The sequence below is a fragment of the Bombus terrestris genome, chromosome 15 (genome assembly GCF_910591885.1).
Source record: "Bombus terrestris chromosome 15, iyBomTerr1.2, whole genome shotgun sequence".
In the NCBI taxonomy this organism is placed as follows: domain Eukaryota; kingdom Metazoa; phylum Arthropoda; class Insecta; order Hymenoptera; family Apidae; genus Bombus; species Bombus terrestris.
This window is the reverse complement of record NC_063283.1, coordinates 4,887,912-4,912,834: the sequence shown is the minus strand read 5'-3', so window position 1 is coordinate 4,912,834 and position 24,923 is coordinate 4,887,912. Positions and strand designations below refer to the sequence as shown.

The 24,923-nt window shown below is 27.3% G+C and overlaps 5 protein-coding genes across 26 annotated transcripts; 2 read left to right on the top strand and 3 right to left on the bottom strand.

Annotated features, from left to right (window-relative positions):
* Positions 1 to 29: 29 nt before the first annotated feature.
* LOC100650132 (phosphoglucomutase) lies at positions 30 to 9,256 on the bottom strand. 3 transcript variants are annotated; one of them, XM_012317406.3, is made up of 8 exons: positions 8,899 to 9,256; positions 5,248 to 5,527; positions 4,673 to 5,111; positions 4,400 to 4,602; positions 4,124 to 4,325; positions 3,846 to 4,038; positions 3,570 to 3,753; positions 30 to 3,485 (listed from the first exon to the last, which is right to left on the bottom strand). In XM_012317406.3, exons 2-8 carry the CDS (start codon positions 5,494 to 5,496, stop codon positions 3,261 to 3,263), a joined length of 1,695 nt encoding a protein of 564 aa, XP_012172796.1. In that variant the 5' UTR covers positions 5,497 to 5,527; positions 8,899 to 9,256; the 3' UTR covers positions 30 to 3,260. The 3 variants fall into 3 exon arrangements, with proteins under 3 accessions (XP_012172796.1, XP_012172797.1, XP_003401536.1); XM_012317407.3 differs by lacking the exon at positions 8,899 to 9,256 and adding an exon at positions 6,589 to 6,722; XM_003401488.4 differs by lacking the exon at positions 8,899 to 9,256 and having other exon boundaries at positions 5,248 to 5,632.
* LOC100650379 (sodium-coupled neutral amino acid transporter 9 homolog) lies at positions 7,028 to 12,034 on the top strand. Its single transcript, XM_003401490.4, has 11 exons — positions 7,028 to 7,170; positions 7,302 to 7,513; positions 7,645 to 7,813; positions 8,139 to 8,197; positions 9,862 to 10,019; positions 10,093 to 10,257; positions 10,329 to 10,388; positions 10,453 to 10,632; positions 10,719 to 10,921; positions 10,993 to 11,097; positions 11,181 to 12,034. The coding sequence occupies exons 2-11, from the start codon at positions 7,347 to 7,349 to the stop codon at positions 11,586 to 11,588; spliced, it is 1,674 nt and encodes a 557-aa protein (XP_003401538.1). The 5' UTR covers positions 7,028 to 7,170; positions 7,302 to 7,346; the 3' UTR covers positions 11,589 to 12,034.
* Positions 11,753 to 12,983, bottom strand: LOC100650621 (ATP synthase subunit C lysine N-methyltransferase). The gene is made up of 5 exons (XM_003401492.4): positions 12,834 to 12,983; positions 12,624 to 12,725; positions 12,373 to 12,545; positions 12,108 to 12,296; positions 11,753 to 12,037 (listed from the first exon to the last, which is right to left on the bottom strand). The coding sequence occupies exons 1-5, from the start codon at positions 12,835 to 12,837 to the stop codon at positions 11,882 to 11,884; spliced, it is 624 nt and encodes a 207-aa protein (XP_003401540.1). The 5' UTR covers positions 12,838 to 12,983; the 3' UTR covers positions 11,753 to 11,881.
* Positions 12,984 to 13,313: 330 nt separating this feature from the next.
* LOC100649713 (vinculin) lies at positions 13,314 to 23,204 on the top strand. Of its 20 annotated transcripts, none has more exons than XM_048412722.1 (22): positions 13,314 to 13,625; positions 13,739 to 14,100; positions 14,766 to 14,873; positions 14,953 to 15,098; positions 15,208 to 15,484; positions 15,571 to 15,771; positions 15,851 to 16,091; positions 16,179 to 16,411; positions 16,546 to 16,566; positions 16,716 to 17,082; positions 17,154 to 17,582; positions 17,681 to 17,772; positions 17,845 to 17,938; positions 18,266 to 18,310; positions 18,640 to 18,759; positions 18,932 to 19,003; positions 19,530 to 19,562; positions 19,681 to 19,805; positions 19,880 to 20,119; positions 20,200 to 20,290; positions 20,449 to 20,484; positions 21,661 to 23,204. In XM_048412722.1, exons 3-22 carry the CDS (start codon positions 14,814 to 14,816, stop codon positions 21,828 to 21,830), a joined length of 3,093 nt encoding a protein of 1,030 aa, XP_048268679.1. In that variant the 5' UTR covers positions 13,314 to 13,625; positions 13,739 to 14,100; positions 14,766 to 14,813; the 3' UTR covers positions 21,831 to 23,204. The 20 variants fall into 20 exon arrangements, with proteins under 20 accessions (XP_048268679.1, XP_048268677.1, XP_048268678.1 ...); XM_048412720.1 differs by having other exon boundaries at positions 13,736 to 14,100; XM_048412721.1 differs by having other exon boundaries at positions 13,732 to 14,100.
* LOC100650503 (transcription initiation factor TFIID subunit 8) lies at positions 23,093 to 24,884 on the bottom strand. The gene is made up of 5 exons (XM_003401491.4): positions 24,624 to 24,884; positions 23,999 to 24,285; positions 23,724 to 23,874; positions 23,461 to 23,604; positions 23,093 to 23,380 (listed from the first exon to the last, which is right to left on the bottom strand). Exons 1-5 carry the CDS (start codon positions 24,751 to 24,753, stop codon positions 23,217 to 23,219), a joined length of 876 nt encoding a protein of 291 aa, XP_003401539.1. The 5' UTR covers positions 24,754 to 24,884; the 3' UTR covers positions 23,093 to 23,216.
* Positions 24,885 to 24,923: the final 39 nt, after the last annotated feature.

Sequence of the window (24,923 nt, the reverse complement as noted above, 5' to 3'; positions counted from 1 at the left end):
AAAAATCATATTGATCGCATCACAAGGTATAAATTATGAAATTTTTAATTATTCGATTTCAAATACATCCATATTTTTATTCAAGTTCAGGCTGTTTATGTTCTAGTATGCTATAAAAAAACTGTTTTAACAACGAACAACGCACGTATTTCATTATACAGAACTTACAGAAATGATATACCGCGTTTTAAGTGATAGATACCGTTTAAAAACATCTCTTATACTGGCGTTTGCTATTTATCATCGATTAAATAAGTATTATTTGTAAAAATATGGGTAGTAATTACATAATTTTTCAAATAAAAGAGATGTTAATAAACGAAAAAAATCCATATGATAATTTGACAATTAATAGCTTTGCCTGTTTAAAATCTAAGATCACGTGTTTATGGAGAACCACTCATTCATATACCTACAATGAATAATTAGTATTTCAATATGATATACATGTTACATGTTAATTTACATTAAAATCGGCAGTCATTGCTGGTCTCTATGACACATTACCATATTACATATTCATGTTACATCATAAAATATGAGAAGTTTTTTATCTAAAAAGTAACTCAGTTATATTCGATAGGGCAGTTAGGATGTTAATTATATTTCAATTTTGTTATATTAGACTTTTTTCTTATTTGCTTTAATGTATTACTATTCATTATCAGTAATCAATGTTATGCAAATTAATAATGAAATGGCAAAGATGTGGAGTATAAATGAATTACTTTTCTTTTCACATATTTCTGTGACGTAACTATGAAATAGAATGGGCATTGCGTCGACTCAGGTCCCCAAGTATCCTCCCTCTTCCTTCAACTATTTACAAAATTCTTTTTGAAATTTTCTCAAAAAGTGCTGCAGTTACAATGTGTTCAAAATTTTCACCAATATATCAATACAGTATCATAATTTCATTTTATGGATGCATTCCATTTCCATAAATATGTATTGCTGCATACTGCCATTATTTAAAACTTTATATGCAAATGTGAATAAATGTATGTAAGATGAATGATACACTTCTCATGAATATTTGATACCTTCATAAATTAAAATTTTAGAATCAGGTTTCAACAATGTTTTCGATTTCATACTTTCGTTTCCATTGCGAATATAATATTTGAAAATAGAAGAATAAAATAAAACACTTGAAAATATTACATTAATAGAAGTAACGCATACAGAATTATCGTTGCTTTTTTTTATCATAAGATATATAATATCTTTTCAATTGATCGTATCAGTTATAAATTTTGGCTACACATACCAATTAACTTTTTTATATTTTCCTCGCATTTATCACTTATACTTTCACAATCTTATTATTGATTTTACTTTTACAAATTTTTAGGCATATCCTATTCTATCAATTAATTTTAATAAGATATTCGGCATAATTTACAAAATTGTAAAATAAAACAGATTTATATAAAAATCATTTATATATCCATTTAATGCAATATTGTTAAAAATTATATTTATTTCATATCAATAACATGATATTATTATAATGTACCGAATACCTTATTGGCAGAAATTTTCAATCTACAATAATATATTCATAATTTCAAATTTCGTTAAATCATGATATCGAAAAATATCTCTTTCATGATTATTTGAAATTTGAAACAGCACTTTCTACACGCATCCTTGCTTTTTGTTTAATTTATCAATTTGTATATCATTTTATAATTAAAGGATAGAACAAAAAATGTATATCATAATTATTTTGTTTACACTATATAAATAAGTAAGAGATAGAACTAAATGATTATATTAGACGATATTTGAAATAATTATCAATATAAAGAATGGCTAGTAAAAATATACAGCAATAACGTAAAAAGCTAATAACATTTTTCATTGAGCGAAATTGGTATTTATATACAAAACTAAATATTTAAAAAATATTTACTTTTGAGATTTAATGTTTGTATCTTTTAAGCATTTTTACATAGAAAGTATTTTACAATATAAAGTTTTGATAAATCAATTATAGATAATAAAAAATAAGTTACATATGTTTTGAATATATTTTGTCGAAAATAAATGTTCTGTTTTGATTATAAAAATTAACATTTTACAATTATTTACATCTTTCACATGTAACTTATATTAGATACAACTGTTTTTAAATAAAGTATTTTACATAAATTTTGTTATATCCTGTGCCTCCATTTACATAAATTAGATCAAAATAATAGAAATCATTTTTCTATTTTATAGTATTACAAAAACAATATTATGAAATTTATAACAAACTTCAAATCCTACTTCATTAAAACGAGCAACTGCCATCCTATTAAAAAAACAATCATAAAACAAATTAAAATATAGTTAAAAATGAATAATATAACATACTACTTTCAATTATGATTGAAGTTATATATTTTTGTTAACCCTTCGATAAAAATTGTACAATGTCATATACCCAGATTCTTTATTATTTTACACATGAAAAGATTCAATCCTAGATATATTTAATATTTTTTATAATATAAAACAATTCTGCTGTAAAATTAATATTTAATGTAATCTACAAATTATCATTAAGCGAACATTTTTTATAAATTTATGCAACATTATACAAATAACGAAGGGTTAAACTATTTCCATCTTTATGCATGCTTGAACACCTTTGGCAAACAACAGTTCCACGTATAAAGATACGCGTGATCTTAGATTTATTACTGACTTTACATTCTTTTAGGTTTTTCTACGCATAAGTATATTTTTGTTGTAAACTAATTTTGAATATAACAACCATATGAAAGATTTTTATAATCAAATGAAAATTTGAAAAATTTGAAAAATTTGAAAAATTTTATATAAAAAAGTATGAAATACGCTGCCGTTCATTTTTATAATATTGGGTGTTTTGTCAGGCTATTTAATATCTAATAGTTGTACGCGCGACATTATGAATTATATCACTAAAACTTTTTTTGTAGTATTTAATGATTAAAACAAGTTCTATTACTACGATGAATATTCGAATATTTCATATCGAAATCATAAAAATATTACTGAATATTATTTCAATTCTATCTATATATTATACAATTTTAGGAAAAATGTTATCGAACTTGTGATTCATGTATTTATGCAACGATCTTTTACGTAATAATTGCAACTCATAATGTCATTATACAAGGCATGACATTTCTCTTATTTAAGTTGCTTATAATGTAAAACAATCTCTTTTTTCTTTGTTTTATATATCTTTGTTAACGATAAACGATCAAGAATCATTAGTATTATGTAATCACGGTTGGTACATCACGACCAGTAAATTCTCGTAATTTACTTATCTCTAACGCAATAGTAACCAACGGTTTAAGAATGTCTTGAGCATCTTTGTTTAAAGATGCTGGATCATCTTCATAGCTATCAACATACACACGAATAGTAGCTCCAGAACTTCCCGTACCAGATAAACGGTAAATTATACGGGAACCATCTTGGAATAAAATTCTTAATCCCTGTTATACAAAATTGCATAGTAACCTATACTGTCATGATATATTGTTACTTTATGTGGAATTTGTAGAATCATAATACAATACCTGCTTATTAGCTTGGCTTCCATCAATAGGATCTATATAAGAATAATTGTCACCTAATTTTACAACATATGTTTTCCCTTCAGATGTTAATTTTGAACCCACAAACCCAGGTTTCTCCATTTCTGATTCAATGTGTTGCATCATTTTGTTTGCTGCTTCAGAATCACAATTTTCATAGTCATATCTGGTTCATATAGTATAAAATTATAAAATTAGAATATAATTTGCAAAACAGAGTACAACAATTAATGATATACAATATAATAAAAATAATACCTTGTAAAGAAGTTCCTGCCATATATCTGCCAGTGATTTAATAATATATCTTCTACAGACTTCCCAAGACTTGCAATTACACTAAGCCATGCAAGAGAGGCCCATATTCCATCTTTTTCACGAATATGATCCGAACCCGTGCCAAAACTTTCCTCTCCACAAAGTGATAGATGACCAGCATCCATTAAATTACCTAATAGCATAACATTATTGATAAAATATAATTTCATGTGTTTAAAACGTAATGTAAAAACATATGCAAAAATTAATATTATTACCAAAATATTTCCAGCCTGTGGGTACTTCATAAAGTTTAACACCAGTTTTTGCTGCAACTCTATCTATAGCAGCACCTGTTGGCATAGATCTAGCATATCCTTTAATACCAGTCTTTTTGAAATATGGTATTGAATTTAAGTTAGCAGCTAATACAGCCAATGAATCAGAAGGTGTAACAAAGAAAGCATTTTTGCCTAGTATCTGCAAAGACAATGAGCATAAATTTGTATTTTTCATGACAGTTATTTTCTATACCAAATAATTATTTTATTTACCATATTTCTGTCTCCATCCCCATCAAAAGCAGCACCAAAGTCATATGGACCATTTTTCATAGCATTTACTAAATCTTTGGCATATGTTAAATTTGGATCAGGATGAAGCCCACCAAAATCTTCTAACGGAATTGCATTAACAGTACTTGAGTCATCGACACCTAATTCATTACTAAATATTCGTTTTACATATGGACCAGTAACTAGAAGTGATTAACTATTATTTAACAAATGTATCAAAGAATTAAATTTATTAATATAACTTTTACGTACCTCCATTCATTGAATTGATAAGAACTTTAAAAGGAGGACGATTGTTACTTCCTTGTAATAATGTTTTAATACTAGAAAAGTCAAATATATCTTTCATATGTTCTAAGTAATCATTCACAGAATCTATTATGTCTATTGTAAATGGATTTCCATCCACCTGAATTGTAGTACTTTGTATCTTGTCTATATCTATGGTTATATCAGGTATAATTTTATAATTCTTGAGCACTTTAGTAATCTCATAAATCTTATTTGTGACATTATCTGGAGCAGGACCACCATTTTCGCAGTTAAACTTAATGCCAAAGTCAGCATTGGGTCCACCAGGATTGTGAGATGCTGTTAGAACAATTCCTCCTAGAGTTTTGTATTTTCTTATTATGGTAGACACAGCTGGAGTCGAAAGTATCCCATTTTGCCCAATTATTAATCTTTTTACCTAATGCAACAAATAGTCATTTATAATAATAAAATTAAAATAATAAAATTAGAGATAATAGTTTTTTAATGAAATAAAATACAAAGAAGCATAATATATAAATGAACGAAATGTAAATCTAGTTTAAGTAAATTACTCCATTTGCTGCAGCAATTCTGATGATCTTTCTAACCACATCTTTTCCATAATATCTTCCATCGCCACCAACAACTAACGTACTACCAGGCAATTGTTCTTCTAGAGCTTGCAATATTGCTTGAATGAAATTTTCTGTATAATGTTCTTGCATAAATACCCGCACCGCTTTTCGCAATCCGGACGTACCCGGCTTTTGACCATCGTATATTCGGGTTTCTACAATTTTGCTCGACACTGCGTTTGACATCTTTCAAATATTACACTTAATGTGATATCAACTGAAATAAAATGGAATTATTCGTATCTGAACTCAAACAGTAGAGAAAAATCAGATTTGAGAATTTCATAACACGTCCTCGACGCTTGGTAGCAGACTGAACTTTGCCTACCAATGACACACAAGGGCATGGGTCAACCATCTTTGAAACATTGCGCCCGCGCTTTACCACTCTCTAATAATATTGTCTTTATGAAGAACATAGCTCTTCCAAACGCGATACACTAATATTCTATACCGTATAAAATTGATAATAGAACATAAACATCTGATAATTTCAATGATTATAATTTATATCGATGTCTTTATTGATTTTAGTAGTAGTTTCCGGATAATGTGAATCCGGAAAATGGGTAAAAATGCTAAATTAAACGAGTCTTATCATTCTCGATTGTCTTAAACAAATAAGTTTAAGTCGAGCGCATACAAACTTCCTTAATAATATTCTCATTTATGAGGAACGATTCATTTAATAATTCTGATCCACGTGAATTTTATTCGTATCTTTATTATTATAATTAAATAAAATATATTTATATTTATATTATAATATATTTTTTCCTGGGAACCACAATAGTTTAAAATATACTACACCATAATACTTAATTTGCACAAAATATTATATTGTATTTGTGTACTTTATCTCTGACAATATTATCCAAGTCGGCTACATTGTTGAGAATTATTTGGCCTATGAAATTTCTCTTATATTAATCATTCTAAAAGATTTAGTAACGTGGGTTACTGATGACCACGGTAATCAACGTGTTAATAATAATTAATTAAATGTGTGATGTTTAAAACTGGACGACTTTTGTCTTAATTTTAGAATCTTGCGATTTTTGCTTTAAGATTTCCGTAAAATTGTTGATGTATAGACTTGCAAATAATACTATAAATTAACAATTATGTTTATGAAATAATTATTTAGTATATTATCGGTATAATAGGTTGTTAGACAACATTTAAAAACTTAATTTTTAGAGAGAAAAATTATAGAGAATGGATATATATATACACACATACATGCACACACACACATATATATATATATATATACACCTAACGTTTGCGTAACTCAGAAATGAAGTCTGCTCTTTATATCACAGAAGAAATGAACTATTTTTCCAAATACGTTACGATATTTAAATTCGTTGTATCTTGTTATTCGGCAACTTTTTTTTCAAAATATACGAAAATGTAGAGAGAAAAGTCGAGTAAAAAGTACACGCACGCGTAGATGATGATTTACTTATTATGACGATCAGCATTAGCGAAGAAAAATAAGGAGGAGGGAGCTTATTATGTCAAGAATGCCTGATATAAGTACGCGATTTTACAAAACAGACGTATAATTGTTTAAAACAACAGTTCTCCCCAAGTTTCGCTCGTGAAAGCTGTATTATAAATTGTATCATAGGTTGTATCATTGATAGTGTAATCACATAGTATCTCAAAAATAAGTGAAATTTTTTAATTAAATATAAATATATCTTTCAATTTCTAATCAACGCTTTTAATATGCCTATACGAATTTTCAAAAATATTATAATAATATTATAAACAACGAATATACGCAAAATTTGAATTTCAACAAGTTTTAGTGTGAAATTTAACATTTGAACACACTGATAAACGTTGCAAGTAAGTAATTTTTATGGTATTTAAATTATCAATTAAAGATAATAAAAAATATAAATAATAAGAAAAATAATTTTAAAAAATTAAAAATTATAGGATAAATGATTAATAACGCATATATTTTATTTTGATAGTTCCACTTATATGGCATGCATGTATATGCATAAATTAAATATAACATGTATAGATGTAAAAATGATTGGAAATCTTGTATTATACAGCATGATAGTGGATCTGAAAGTGCACCTTTATTCTCTTCAGGATCACATACTAGTATAGATCCCAGTATATTTCAAGATTCTGAAACCAGTGATTTAGACAGCACTCCTACAAATAGCTACTTCAAGTATCAATTTTTTCTTACTATCCTTTAACAATACTTCTTTTCATAAATGAAATAATATTACTTTTTCTGCTAAGTATCATTTTTAATATTATTATTGATAATAATTGCTTATTATAGTCAATTTTTCATAGGTATGGTAGTTTAGAAAGTTGTAGTCACCATTCTAACATTACTGTAGTACCAAAGAGACCACCACCCCTTGCTGAAAATCATACTTTAGTTACACCTTTAGTATTAAACACTTCCTCCTCCTTAAACGTAAAACAAGATAGATGTTATGAAATCCATAATACTGATCTGGTGAGAACATCACAAACAATATAAAATTGCATGTTTCAGTATATAATATTTATATCAAGGTTGGATACTTTAAAATAAAAGAAATAATATAGAATAATATAGAAAGAAATAATATTCATTATCCTTAGTTAAATTCTATTGCAATCATAAAATTCTACTTGGTACAAACATATTCTTATTTAAAATTTTTACTGACACTGAAATAGTTGTGATAATTTATTGTAACATTTTTATTTTTATTTTGTTAAATATATAGTAACATAGATACGAACAGCTATGTTAAACAAATTATAAATGAATTGTTATCTTAATTTTATTGCAATAGGAAGCTGAAGAAGCTACATGCAAGGATATTAAATCAAAACAAAGCTCTCTAGTCACAATGTAAGTAACAATATAATACCTAGTTCTTAATATCCAATAATGTTTTTCCAATATACTATTATGCAAAAATGTTTCTAAAATCTCATGCTTCACATGATTACCAATCAGCAAAAGAAAATTTTTGTTAATGTCGTTCTTGTATTAATAACTTTTGCATCAATAGCATAATATAGTATTAATTATAAATTATTATCAGCTATCATGTTATCATCAAGAAAGGGTTCTGGGTCAATTCTCTTAGTACAGTATTCAGAAATCTAATCACATTCATAAATTTTTTGTTATCTCTTTGTAGTCGTATTTTTAGTAGGTTGATGATGAGAGAAAAATGAAATCTTGCATCAGAAATGCCTGTATGCATTTTGAACATGAAAGACTAACTTGTTTCTTATAAGAAATATATCATTTCCATCATTTTTCACCTCTCATTTGATACATGCATATAAAAAGTAACTTGTATTTACAATAACATTTTTATGCTTTTTTATTACATATTGTTTGTGATCTTTTCTTTTCATTCACTAAATCTTCAATATAGCTCTGCAAATTAAAATTATGAACTCAAAATTTAAAAGCAAACAAAGGAATGTTTAATTAGGATACTATATTTAAACATCATCCATTCTATAAATAATTCTTGACAAGTTAGATATTTCATTGTTGTAAACTATTATTACATATATCATATTAAGAAAACTTACCTATATAAATCGAAATTCCTTTCGCTAAGTTTCGTCAAAATAAGATCTCAAAGGATATTAAACTTGTTTTTATGATATTAATTTCCACTACTATTTATACAATGTTTCAATTAATGTTTAAAATCGTATACACCATCGTTCGTTCTCACATCTTAAAAACACGCACCTAACACAGTAGAATAATAGAACAAAGAAACTTTAAATTATACATATTGATATGTTGCCTTTCTTCCATTTTAAATAAACAAAAAAGAGGGAAGAAGAATGTAAAAGATCAAAGCGGATGCATGATTTTAAGATATGAAAACGAAAGAGTATCAAACTAATATGGTTAACAGTCGCTCACGTTTCGACCACCATTGGGTGGTTGTGATGACGACGACTACACAGTATACTTACATTAGAAGGGGTTAGTGCTCCGTCGGTTGCCTGGGCAACAGACGGCCACCCGAAAGGTCAATGCCCGTAGCTGGTACCTAAGAAGAATAACAAGGGAACCACATGAGATGCTATGATTGAATATTGATGAACATTAATACTAAAATTATCAAAATTCTCAAAATTACCAATTCATAATTTTTTACAAAAATTATATAAATTTACAGAAGGAATTTTCTTATAATCTTCTGTAAAATTTCCTGGCAATATACATATATCTTTTTAGCCATTGGTAGTTGTAGTATTAACTTAAACAATATTTACTAAACTATAAACTAAATAAAGAATAAAAAGTTATGCAATTTATTTATAAGCACAACCAACACTATCATAACAAAATTTTATATCATTAACCTACATATATTTTGCTTAATTTTTTTTGTAATTGCAACTTTCCATTTTTTAACTTTTAAATACCTGTTTTTTTCGTTTTATATATTTTATATAACAGATTAAGTTAATGATTAATAGGAATCTTTAAAGAATATTATTTATTTGTAATTATATAATTTCATATCTTTATAGATTTTCAATATGGAACACAATATTAGGCTCCTCCTTATTAACAATACCATGGGGTATTCAAATGGCTGGTTTCTTTCCTGGTATTATTTTAATACTTGTGATGAGTGGTTTATGTCTATATACTGCTTATTGTCTCCTACTTGTACATAAATATTATGGTACAAAATACTTAATTCTTTTTGTTTAGGGAAACTAATACAACAATATGTTTACAATAATTTAATGTTTTAGGTGGGCAAAAAGGTATAGAAGTAATTCAATTATGTCGGATATATCTTAACAAGTGGGCAGAATATGTTGCCAAAGTTTTTAGCATTACAGTTTTAATAGGTGCAACTATAGCTTACTGGGTTCTAATGTCTAATTTCTTATATAATTCTGTAAATTTCATATATGGTAAATGTGCATAAATCTTTGCTTTTTATGTAAAGTTCATTAAAAAAATTGAATAATATTTTTTTTTATAGATAGTTTAGTCGGAGTATCCCAGTACTATACAAATGATAATATTTCATATACATCAGAAGGTAAGTATATTTTATTCATGATATACACTGAAAGATTAATGTCAATTATTTATTTTAATTCTAGTACTATGCCCAAAAAGAATAATTTATAATAGCACAAATTTAATAATTCATGATTATACATATAATACTTTAGGACCAATTTGGGATCTGTATAAAACAGTTCCTATTTTCCTTGGTTTATTAATTTTTCCGTTTTTAAATTTTAATAGTCCCACCTTTTTTACAAAATTTAATTCTCTTGGTATGTATGCAAATGATTTGTAGATTTAATATTTTTTTAAGTCACATTTGATTTATAAAATTATGATTTTTTTGTATGTATCATAGGAACCATGTCAATCATATATTTGATTACCTTTGTTTTGATTAAATCGTACTCATGGGGTATTAATATGAATGAAATAGAGTGGAGCATAAGTTGGACGTTGAAATTTTCATTTCCTGCACTTTCTGGAATGTTAGCATTGTCATTTTTCATTCACAACATTATAATTACTGTGATGCAGAACAATCATGATCAAAGTAAAAATGTAAATAATTTTACTTCCTTTTTGGCATAAATATAATTAAACTACTGAAAAGTTTTATCTTTTAATTACAGGGAAGAGATCTTTCAATAGCCTATCTATTGGTTACTCTAACTTATATTATAGTAGGTGTAGTATTTTATATATGTTTTCCACTGAACAAATCATGCATTGAAGATGTAAGTAAAATATTAAAATTAACCTTCAAAGTATAATACCCTTAGGAAAGAAAACAACAAGTAAAACTGAATCTTTTTTACAGAATTTGTTGAATAATTTTCAAAAATGGAATGGCTTAACAGTAGGTGCTCGAATTGTTCTTCTTTTCCAACTATTAACCGTTTACCCGTTACTTGCGTACATGTTACGTGTTCAATTACTTACATCAATGTGTAAGACATTTAATACAGGTTGTGTTATTCTAGTTAACGTTATTTTGGTATCTATATGCATTTTATTTGCAGTGTTTGTACCATATGTTGGTACAATAATACGATATACAGGTGCCTTAAGTGGTTTTATTTATGTTTTTACTTTACCAAGTTTATTATACTTGGCAATTTTGAAACAACAAAAAAAATTAACAATATTTTCTACACTTTTACATACAAGTATTCCAATATTTGGATTTTTAAATTTATTAGCTCAATTTTTCATTGCAGAATATTAAAAATGTTGAAACTTAAATTTGAGAAGTTTCTAGTATTACAATACAGTTAAACAAATGAATAATTACGAAATTGAATATAATTGTATGAATATAATTATGCTTGTTGTATAAATGTAAAATATCTAATTAACTGATAGGAATGCATATAGATATCAACATATAAATTTTATAAAACAAAAAGCTTATTTATTATCTACTTATGATATGTATCATGATTTATACAGAGTAATTTATTTATAATTATGCAATATTTACAATGTTTATAAATATTTTAAAATTCATATCTAATTATACTATTTTAAACTTTTTGAAATCTTGTATATCCAAACCGTATCAACACCTTCACCAATTGTTTTTATTTCACTTATAGTAGGAAGTGGAAACCTACAAGCAATTATAACAGCATCTTCTTGTAGCTCTTTAATAAACTTTATTTCAACATCTTTCATCTGAAAATATATACTACATTAATTACATTGTGCAAGAGAAGCTATATAAAAAATAATATATAAAATTTACCATTTGATCGACACCAAATAACACAATATTATCATACTTTTTCAAGTTATGATTCCATAAATTCTGTTTTATAAATTTTGTCTGCAAAGATGAACTTGTGATTAAAGCTTTTAGTCTAGAGTACCATACTAACCAAGGATTTAATTCAATTCCATGGGCTTTAAATCCTGCTTTTGCTGTTGCAAAGACCTATTTATAAAATTATAGTACTGTATTTGTATTTACTAACAATTCAATATTTACACTATATGAAGACAATACTTACTATACGCCCATCACCACTTCCAAGATCAATCAAAGAACCAGTACGTCCTTCTAAAGCTTGCAATACATTTCTTATTTGTTGAGATGTAGCTGGTACATAAGGCAAACATATTTTGCGAAAGGCAGGACTCACAAATGGAATACATATCACACTAATAGCTGTCGCAATGCCTCCTAAAAGATAACATAGATGAATCACATTTATGGAAGTTAATATAATTACATTCCGTAACATATTTTCTATTATATTACCTGTTATTCCAATAAGATACAAGCCAAGTTTTGATGCCTTTTGTGGTATTTTTTGTGATGGATTGATATTATTAATTATGTCATTTATTTCATTAACCTCTGCTAATTAAATTGACATAAAATTAAAATTTGCAAATGTAACATAACATTTGGAAATAAATTTACAAATCTTAAAATTTTACTTTATGATTTGTAATTCATAAATCTTACACATTTTGTATATTTGTATAGTTGTCGGCAATATAAAAATTCTTTATTTATCTTTATAACATGCACGAACATAAGATGCAACACACGAGCATTGTGAAGTACTAACCTCAAAACACGTTTGCATACACATTGCGTATCTACCTTGAAACATCACGAACATAGTTACGAAACAAGTTCAATATATTTGGCGCGAATTTTAAACGTTATAAAATACTAGTGTTTTAATTTGTACCAATATAGCTTATACGTAACATTTTTATGTAGATCTTGGTATAAAAAGAAAAATCTTTATTATTATTAAATGTTATACTGCTCAAATTTCATTAGAATTTCATATCATTTAAAGTGTATGCCAAAAATATTCAAACTAATTCATAATTTGCAAACATAACTCGTGATGTATCAAGATCAAAACAAGGCAAGGATACGCAATATTCCCTAGATTTCTATGTTTGTATCGATACAATTTTCTCGAATACAGAATCGTAATTCTTGATCATGAATCGTGATTCGTGATCCATCACTGCATAATTACTTACGTATTTTCTCATCTTAGTAGTACGTCGGATAAGTTACTTCGCGTTATTTCTCGATATAGTTCTGTTTGGTTCTTGCAACGCATTGTTAATGTTTTCGCGTGTAATTATTTCATTAAATTTTCAAGCAAATTTGTTTCGTTTTCATACGTTCTAATAATCGGCATTTTTACGTTTTTTCGTAACAAAGGCAGCTAAGATGCCGGTATTTCATACAAAAACCATAGAAAGTATCCTCGAGCCTGTCGCACAGCAGGTAAATATATTTATATTTCAATGTTTTAATTGTTATATTTATAGAATCATCACTAACTTTGTTATGTTTCCAAAAATGTCATGGATATTTCTTACTTGGAATGGAGAGAGAAGGCTGAAGATAGAAGGAGACAGATTTTCAATAAAAGGAATTCATTAATTAATTTCATCTTTAAAAATAATTCACTTGTCATAATATAAGATACGTAGCAAATGTTTTTTATATGTTCTATCTGATCTATTTGTAAAGTATATTTATATAATTTAAGATCTGTCAAACTAGAATTATTTGTTAAAAACATAATATTTAATACATGTTATAAAATTTATAATTTTGATTTTATGCCATTAATTATTATGAATGATGTTATTATCATGGTAAACCTGCCAAGTGACTTGTCTTTCTTTATATAGAACTATGACATCATTCTACAAATATAGGGCAGGGATACTAAATTCATCTTTAGGTCTAAAAGGTTGGCTATATGAAATTCAATCCTAGTATAGATATTATGAAAAATCATGTTATTTAAACTAAGATCATTCTGTATTTCTAAAAAAGGACATGTTCCAGTCTACCAATCATTAAACCATCCTACACATTATACATATGAAATTACTAATGTCCTCTAAATTGATTGTCTTTCTGAATATGCTAATTTAGATAACTCCAATGTTAATGTAAGATAAACATGTACATGGATATATTTATTAATTATATTAATCGATTATAGATATAGATATATTTATAGATATAAATTATACGACATAGATTATACTTTCAATTATACTAATGTACCCAAAAATTATTTAGAATAAATATATTTTTCTTTAGAATTATTGTATATTGTCAATTTTTAATATTTAACTGTTTTATGTTAAAATTATATGATATATTTAAATATATAGCAAATATTTATAATTATTTAGAAATTTCATTTAGAATTAAGTTTTATTTATATGTTGTTCAGATATAGATTAAATACTTTTTTTAATACATGTTTATATGACAAATGTTTGTTTATCTCCTAAATATATGAAGTAAACATAAAAAGATTATAAAAGTTACATTATTAACTTAGATAAATTTTTCAAAACTATTTCCTAAAAATTTTGTGTTATTGATGTTTGTATATTGCAGGTTTCGAGACTTGTTATCTTACATGAAGAAGCTGAAGATGGAAATGCAATGCCTGATTTGGGAAGGCCTGTGCAAGCAGTTAGTATGGCAGTGGCAAATCTTGTTAAGGTAAGTTAGTCTTTGAAACTAAATTTACTTTAGTAAAATAATTTCATCATTTTTCTTTAAATTTTTTATTGATACGTAGGTAGGAAAAGAAACAATTAATTCTTCTGATGATGCTTTGCTTAAACAAGATATGCCTGCTGCTTTACAACGAGTTGAAGGAGCTTCACGTCTCTTGGAAGAGGCATCAGCTATGTTAAAACAAGACCCATATTCTGGACCAGCTAGGTATTGAAACTAAGACAAAATTCATGTTATAGAGCTGCTGTTACATAATCTTAGGAAGTTAAAAATATTTATAAAATATATTGAGATAAAAATGTAATCTGTTTATTAGGAAAAAGCTAATAGAAGGTTCACGTGGGATCCTGCAAGGAACTAGTTCCTTACTTCTGTGCTTTGATGAAAGTGAAGTACGTAAAATTATTAGGGAATGCAAAAGAGTATTAGATTATTTGGCAGTAACAGAAGTTATTGAAACAATGGAAGATTTGGTTCATTTTCTTAAAAATTTAAGTCCTTGTCTCAGCAAAGTATCAAAAGAAGTGAGTGCTCGTGAAAAAGAACTAACTCATCAAGTACATAGAGAAATTCTAGTACGCTGCTTAGAGCAAGTAAGTACAGAGATAATAGATGTTAATATATGATATAAACTATATTGATGTTAGTAACAAATATTATAAATTAAAATATGTAATAGGTAAAAACACTTGCACCAATTCTCATCTGCTCTATGAAAATATTTATTCACATTATTTCTCAAGGAAATAAAGGAGCAGAAGAAGCAGCTGAAAATCGTAACTATTTAGCTGGCAGAATGTCAGATGAATTAAATGAAATTATTAGGGTATTGCAACTTACTACATATGATGAAGAAGAATGGGATGCTGATCAGTTAACAGTGTGTATCAACTATTGAAAACTTCAGTATGGTATATAAAATTTGAATATATTTTGATATCTTTATTTCTCTTTTTAAGGTATTAAAGAAAGCACAAAGTGCTATAGAATCTAGGATAAGAGCTGCTTATGATTGGTTAGATGATGGACTTGCTTTGCGCGGTGGAGTAGGGGAAAAGAGTCTTCGTCAAATAGTTGAACAAGCACAACGATTGGCAGAAAGATATCTCCCACCTTCACAGGCAGAACCATTGCAAAAATTAACTTCACAAATTGTTACTATGACCAATGCACTTTGTGAATTAAGACAGAATGAAAAAGGTTTATATAAACGTACTTATATCTGGATATAAAATGTATTTTGTGAATTTTTTGTACTGATTCCTTATGATATTCTTATTTTCAAAGGAACTACACCACAAGCGGAAGCATTAGCGCGTGGTATAAAAGAAAAAACAAACGAACTTCGCAATGCTATTGCCTCTGCTATAGAAGCTGCTGATAAATCTGGTACCACGCAAACTGCTCACACAGTTGCAGGTCGTTTAGAGCAAGCGAATAAATGGCTTCTTAATCCACAACATGATGATAAAGGACTTGGTCAGAGAGCTATAGCTTTAATTATACATGAAGGAAAAAAGGTATATAAATAAAATATTACATTCTACTTTTTTTTTTCTTTCTTTTTGCTATCGAATGTATGGGCACGTTATAACTATATAAATCTAGAAGTTTATCATTTAATTTTAATAATTTAAATGCCGCAAATGGGAAGAATCAGCAACACGTAGCAAGCGTAAGTTACGTGTGCAATTTGAGTATTCCTTTTAAATGCTAACAATAAAAACTTAATTTAATTATTCTGTTGGTATTACGATATTTATATATGCGACGAACTTCTAACCTTTTTCGTGTTTATTAGTTGATTTATGTTCTAAACACTAGGTTGCCGAAGGTCTACCAGGAATACATAAAGCAGAAATTCTACAGCTTTGCGATGAAGTTGACAATCTCTCTCATCAACTTGGAGATTTATGCACTCATGGTCAAGGGAACACACCTCGTGCCCAAGAAATCGCTCGTCAATTGTCGCATAAGCTGTATGAACTGAAAAATAGAATACAACAAGCCGTTGTGTCGAGAGTAGTCGAAGATTTCATCGATATAACGACGCCTTTAAAACAATTCACGGACGCTGTATTAGCTCCGGAAGGCACTTTAGGCCGCGATCAAAATTTCAATGATAAAACGCATGCTCTTCAAACATTTTCCAATAGGGCAGCAAAAACAGCCAGAATGGTGGCTGCTGGTGGTATGTGGATATATTATTATTGTAGTCCTATCATTGTTTTACTCATATAATAGAATTTATTTAAATCTTAGGTAGTGGAGGTAACAAAAAATTGGCGGAAGCGTTAACTGCAAGTGCTTCGCAAGTTGAATCTTTAACACCACAATTAATTAATGCTGGACGAATTCGAATGACTTATCCGGACAGCAAAGCTGCGGATGAACATTTTGAAAATTTGCGACAGCAATATGCAGAAACAATGCAGAGAGCACGTGCATTATGCGATGAAGCAACTGATAGTGGAGATTTCATTAGAACTTCTGAAGAACAAATGCAAAAGCATTCGTTCCTATGTGAGGAAGCTATAGCAAAAAGTCATCCACAAAAAATGGTTGACAATACAGCTGCCATTGCTAGATTAGCTAACAGAGTAATACTTGTGGCAAAACAAGAAAGTGATAATAGCGAGGATCCTGCGTTCATTCAAAGAGTGAATCAAGCTACAGACATTCTCCAAAATAGTAAATGATACACAATAATATCACATGAATTATTTAATTAAATTCTTTTAAATATGTTTAAATACTATCTAAACTTAATAAAAAATACTTGTATTTAGGTGTTGCTCCAATGGTCCAAGATGCAAAGTTAGTTGCGATTAATATTAACGATAGTAATGCAGTTTCCCGTTGGAGAGAAAGTAACCGCGCAGTGAGTAGTATAAAACATGAATCAAGTTTTAATTATTGTTATAATTAGCTTATTTGTTGTTATCTTTTGTAGCTTTTGTCTAATGTTGGACAAGTCCGTAAAGCTATCATAATTCAACCAGATCTAATACCTCCACCAGAGGTATCGCAATTACATCTTAATGATGGTAAGTGTATAAAATTTTTTGTACATATTCTTTCATGTTTTCTAAAAATGGGACTTTGGAAATAGGTACTCAATTTAGTCACTTAACAAATTTATGTTTCCTTATAGTTTTATCTTCATAGTATATTTACTCATGCTTTGAGTTAGTATTTAAAACATTTATCGTAAGTCATTTATCTCATTTTTCTATCCACTTATAATTCTCCAACAGTTATATTTAATTATTCAACGAGATAAATAAAATTCGCTTGTTATAACATATTTTCTTAGGCAAAGTTCAAACATTTGTTTTTCCGTAACACAAAAGTTCTTAACATATTTCTTCCAGAAAAACAATTGCCAAGCCATCAATATAATTACTTCATTGACAAAGGTACTATACACCTGCATAAAGATAATTTATGCATGATTAATTATCTTTATATTATTTATAATATTATTATATTAATTATGTTAATTATATTATTATATATAAATATATTAATTAAATACTACTTTTATGACTTCATTAGATATGCACAACTGAACAGTATTAATAAATCGAGAATATCATGTGTAATACATTCATTTCACAATTTAATATTAATATTTGATAAGACACATGGTATCTGTTTAAGAGAAATAGGATATTTCAGTATAACATTTTATTTTATAATTTTAATAAAAAATGAGAATATTTTTAAACATTTATTTAAATGCTAGTTGGTGAACCTTTAAGAAATCAACCATCGCCAAGCAATTTATGTGTCGTCAGCTCCAATTTAAACACAAATAAACCTCAACATCGCTCTATCAGCCCATTACCAAAGTGGGCACGTGAAGGTATTTACCATTATTTGAAAAGAAATCAAACAAGAATATATTTTTTAATTCTTTTTTCTTCTTATATAATATTTTTAAATATCTTGCTTCAAAATGAAAATAGATATATGAATTTCCAAATCATTTGTTCTTTAAAGTCAAGACATAGAAGTAATTACTTTTTTTTTATCAGGAGATAACCCTGATCTCCTATATCAAGAACTGGCTTCTGATAACGAGTTAGAAAAATCAGTTCACGATGGAGGTAATTTAAAATTAGTATTTTTGAGGACTGAAATTGCAAGTGTCTAGTGCTCAAAATTCTGTTTACCCATGGGAGCAAAGCATGTGTATAATGAAATTGAATATATATTATTTTATATAGCATCCTTTTAACAATGAGGTTTAAAGAAATAAAACATACGTAATTCTAAGTAAAAATAGAAAAAAAATTTTATTTACTGAAAAAATAATAGGGCATTGAACTTATTTTCGTTGAATTTTATAAATATATGTATACTATTAAATATCTAGAAAAAATCATTGTATCAAATAGTTTATTATTTTTTTACAATTTACATTATATTTCTTCAGTTAACAAATTTACTTTTCATTTCTCTATACTAACAATTGCATTCATTGTTTTAAATAATTAATATGAGTATTAATTTTTCTTTTAATGCATTGCATAGTTGTCTTGTTTATTGGTGCATGTTTTACTATGATCATATGACATTAATATATAATTTTAAATTAATATGTGTTTATATCTTTAATGCTACGTGGAATAGTAGACTACTACTATGATTATGGTAATAATGATGGTAATTATGAAATGTGCATTGTTTTTATGTATATTAAGTGTACAATGGTTGTATTGTCAAAGAATTTATTATTTGAGGAAACTTATCATTCTTACATATATTATTATAACTTACACAGAAGTCGTCCCACCGCGTCCACCTCTGCCTGGTGGAGATATTCCGCCTCCACGACCTCCACCACCGGAAACGGATGATGAGGATGAAATGTTTATGCACGCACCGCAGCCTAATCAACCTATAATGGTATATTCAATTTATGTTTTAATTCTTTATTCTCAAAAATGCAAGATCGACGTATCATTTTAGTAAAATTTCAGATGGCTGCTCATGGCTTGCACCAAGAAGTACGACAATGGTCAAGCAAAGACAATGAAATTATTGCTGCTGCGAAGAAGATGGCTATCTTAATGGGTCGATTATCAGGTTTAGTTAGAGGAGAAGGTGGTAATAAACGGGATCTGATCGCATGTGCTAAGGCCATTGCAGAAGCTTCTCAGGAAGTAACTCGTTTAGCTAAGGAATTAGCTAGAGAATGTACCGACAAACGTATTCGTACTGTATGTATATGATTTATCTATTACGATTTATATTATGTTATACAGCTAAAATTAATATTTTTCGTAAATTTGTTTTATAGAATCTCCTTCAAGTTTGTGAACGAATACCTACTATAGGTACACAATTAAAAATATTATCTACAGTGAAAGCTACAATGCTAGGTGCACAAGGTACAGTATACAAATTGTTTAATTTTCTACATATAATAAAACATATTTTAATTATCTGAGAATAGAATATTAATAAAAAGTCATAGAATTTGGGGGAGTTCTATATTTTAAAGAATCACTTAATGAAAACAGCTATTAATGACATTTTTTATACATAGAAACGCTCCCCACCTGGGAAGAGTTGATGCTTTATGGTAAAAATGTTGATAAATTATGCTTGATGTTTTTATCATTCTCTTTAAAGTTTCTTTTATTTAACTGTTTCAATATTTCACAGTTTTGCATTTGCATTACAATGCATGCATATTTTAGTCTTCCCCGGAATATGCTATGAAAGAATTTATTACATGAAATTTAGGAACGTTAAAAGAACGTATAAAACAAATGTACTTACCCAACAAATTATAAAATGCATAATTTAATTTTTTAATTTTCTAATTTTCAATTTAAATATTGATGTGTTTGATATGCCCCTACTCATCATGATGTAGACGAATTGATTGGCTGCAGTAAGTTGATGAAATAAGTATAAGTTAGCATAGAAAATATAGTTAAAAAAGTTAATACGTGGATATTAATGTTGTGTATATTTAAAAAGCAACATTGTACTCTAAAAGATATACATACTTCATATACATATAATACAGTTCATGGTTGTAAACTGTTAATATTAATTTAAATTAGTCTAAAGTTCCTACTTTCTATTTGTATCATTCATTTTATCAATATTGTTATTTACATTTTACATACTTCATTCTTTTAGCATGATATTCCTTTGTTTTTACGTTTTCTTGTTTCTTTTGTATTACATGTGTGTGTATGAACACGTACGTACACTATTTTTATATGCTAATATTAGCATCTATTATTCATATATTTGCATGTATTTTCCAACACAAATGATAAATTCATTATGTATAATATTATTCAATTATTATATTCTCACACATTTCTTATTACAATTGCAAACAAAAATTTTTTTATAGCACGCATTACATATGTGTTAAGAACTAAATTTTCATTACATTAAAGTTGCTCATAAATTATTTCATTATTGTAGTTCAGTATTGTATGTACATTAATTAAATAATGTAGTATATATTTTATAGATTTTAATATGTAGTAGAAGTGAATACTTTTATTTTTTAACACATTCCTTTTAAAACTTTTGTGAAACAAACTTAGACCAAATTAGCACAAATACTATCTCTTTTTTAATTAAATATTTTGGTGTAAATGTTTTATTCTATTTTAACTGTTGCTACTTTCTTTTCTCTGGTAATGGAACATGTTAAAAATTAATTTTTATTTTCCTTACGATTTTCAATGTTTTAAGTTTATTTAATATCTAATTCATGTCTAAACTGTAGGTACAGAAGAAGATCAGGAAGCAACAGACATGTTAGTTGGAAATGCTCAAAATCTTATGCAAAGCGTAAAAGAAACTGTTCGTGCTGCAGAATGTGCCAGTATAAAGATACGTACTGCATCTGGTATGAAATTACGCTGGGTGCGACGACAGCCTTGGTATCAGTACTAAGAAAAAAAAATTGCTAATTAAATAATGAAAATGAAATGTAACAGATGGGTAAGACTTCTTAAATATTAGATACATTTTGACTGATTCCACAATATATGTCATGAAAAAGTGTTCTAACGAGGAATAACATCCAAATTTTTAAAATTGATTTGGTTAACAGTGAAGTACATAATAGAATCCGAAAGGTACTGAGTATTTTTATTCATGATGGATTTTTATATATTTTAAAAAGTTAGGTAATTGTTAATTTTTGTAATAATTGTGAATAAGAAAGATATATATATAATCTTTAAATTTATACAGTTTTATATAATCAAATCCATTTTAGATATTTGAATGATATTCCCCAAAATATTCAATAATATAAATCTATAATTGTATAATTTATACTTCTAAATGTACTGACAAATGCTGTATTCATAATATAGAAGTTATAGTTTATAACATAACAAACGAGCTAGTGATTAATATTAAAAAAATATTTCTTTCAAATTGAGAAACATATCTCAGTCATTAAAAACTATAATCGGAAAGTATTTTCAGATGATATATTGAAGGGAATGCTTAATTAACAATTTTCAGAGTCTATCTCTCTTATATAGTTTCATTAAGAATCAGAAAATAGGAAAGTAATATAGAGATGATAGAGCTTATGCCTTATACAAATTATCAATTTGCTATATATTTTTATGTATACTAGCAATAAGTATACTTCACATACGCGCTCATACGCGCACACTCACACCTATACATACATACATCTGTCAGCCTAAAATCAGCACAATTAATAAGAAAACAAATTTTTGTCTAGATTCATTGAAATGCCATATTAATTTAGTATGATAATAGTATGATGTATTTTTGCAAAGTGAAAATGTATGAATATAATTTTAATAGGTGCTATTTACCACAATATACACGTAGAAAATCTTACATGCAATATTACCTATAACAAGGAAATCTATTTTTGTAAGTTTTACCTAATCATCCTTTTTAGAGGATTTATATAGCTGTCTCTGTATTCTTACCTTTTCCAAACTGGTGCTATATACGTGCAATATAGATCTGATATACTGAGACATAATGTAAGAATAAATAATGTAAAACCAAATATGTATGTGGAATCAATTTAATATATACTTTAAAGAAAATTGTAGATTTAATATTAGCGTAAATAATTTGTAAAATGAAATCATGGAATATTTATAGTATGTAATATTCATTTTAGTAATATGATTTAAAATAATTTTATATAAAGCTACTTATAATAAAGATTAATTTTTATTATGCAATACAAATACAAATATTACTTTATGGTATACTATTATGTACACAACATTAACCTAAGAAATAATAAAATTAACAAAACCGTCACCATTAAAAATATCATTCAAGAGAATCCCTCTTTATCGAATGTAATCCAGGAACTGAGACTCCTGGCATTTTATTTTTTGGTATCTTCCCAGGTCTTAAGTAAGGATTATCTATAACATCTTGTTGTGTTGTAGTTTCTCCATTTTGTTCAACATCTTCATTTTGTCCTTTCATACCTATAAAAATGTAAAATATTATGAATTGGTTTTTAACAAAGAAGTAAATGTTTTTATATCTATTTAGAACGAAATAAGACCTTCTTCTGATTCCTCTCTTTCTTGTTCCTTTCTCTTTTTGATTGGACTTGGTTCAAATTGAAAATCTTGATCGGTTTCAAAAACTTGATCTTGTGGAAGGAGTGCAGAAAGGTAACTAGGAAATTGTGGTTTACATGATATTACTGGAAACAGAAATGATAAAATAATAATACTGAAGATTCAATTTTTAATTAAATGTACATTACTTGTACAGAAATATTTTAGTTTACCTGAATTAGAATTGTATGAGATTTCTACTTACATGGAAACATACTATTATCTTCTGTTAAAAATAGACTATGTGTATCTCCAGTTTTTGCAATGAACCTTGTCAAAGCTCTTTCAATATCACGTTTTTGCGTTGCTGCTTTTTCTCTTATTGCTTCATATTCTGTTACTGGCTGTTTATGTGTCTATAAGTAAGTAGTGTAAGTAAAAACTATATAATTAAAAACTTGTGCACAATAAATATCTCAAGGTAACTAAAAATATTAATAAATATATAAATTGCATAATATTTTCATAACTACTCTTTACCGGTGTTCTAATGTATGCATGCGGATCAGGAAAAGGTGGCAAATAACTTGGTATATGAGATGGATGACTTTGTTTCACTCCAGCTTGCAAAATATTTAATTGCTTTGACTGAGTTTGTTGCTGAAGCTGAGGCAAAACTGTTCTGTTAGCCCTCTTGCCATAACTTTCCAGATTATCTAATTTTATACCCATATTTATTAATGCTACTATAACATCTGCAATAAGTGGTTCCGTCCTACCAGACAGTTCACAATAATTTCTTGCAGATTCTCCAACCTCTATAAGAACTATAAGTAATTCATGTATATATTACAAATTTATCAAGTACGATTTAAATGAACTATAATATCTTATAAATGATAAAATTAATATAAGAATGATCTTTTGAATGTTTGTTCATTTTCACAAATGTTTATTCATTATGTTATCTTTTTCACAAAACCAATAAAATAAAATTAAAGTAATAATAAATATTCATCTTCTTTACCACATCTATCAATGGAATCAAAACATCTATTTAAAGTAAAAAATCTCTTAAAAGTAAAAAGTAATATATCAAAGGAAATATAAACAATTAAAATTTTGAATAAGAAGAGGTTAGGGACTTTAGAATTGAAATTCTTACAAGACTGTAACATTTCTGTGAGAATTTCTAATGCTTGCTTCTCACAAGTGTCGTAACCACATTCCACTAAAATGCTACAAACTACATGATTCAATATTTTCCTTCGCGTATTTGTTGTTTGAATGTCCATGTTGTTTAGTAGTAACAAATGTTTGGTGACTACAAACTACTACATATGTAGCTACATATGTATAAGCACTATACACTAGAAACTCAAAATTATTTCAAAATAATGCGGAATACAACATAATTAAAAAATTTAATAAATACGCTTTTTTTATATGCATTATTTCTATTTCA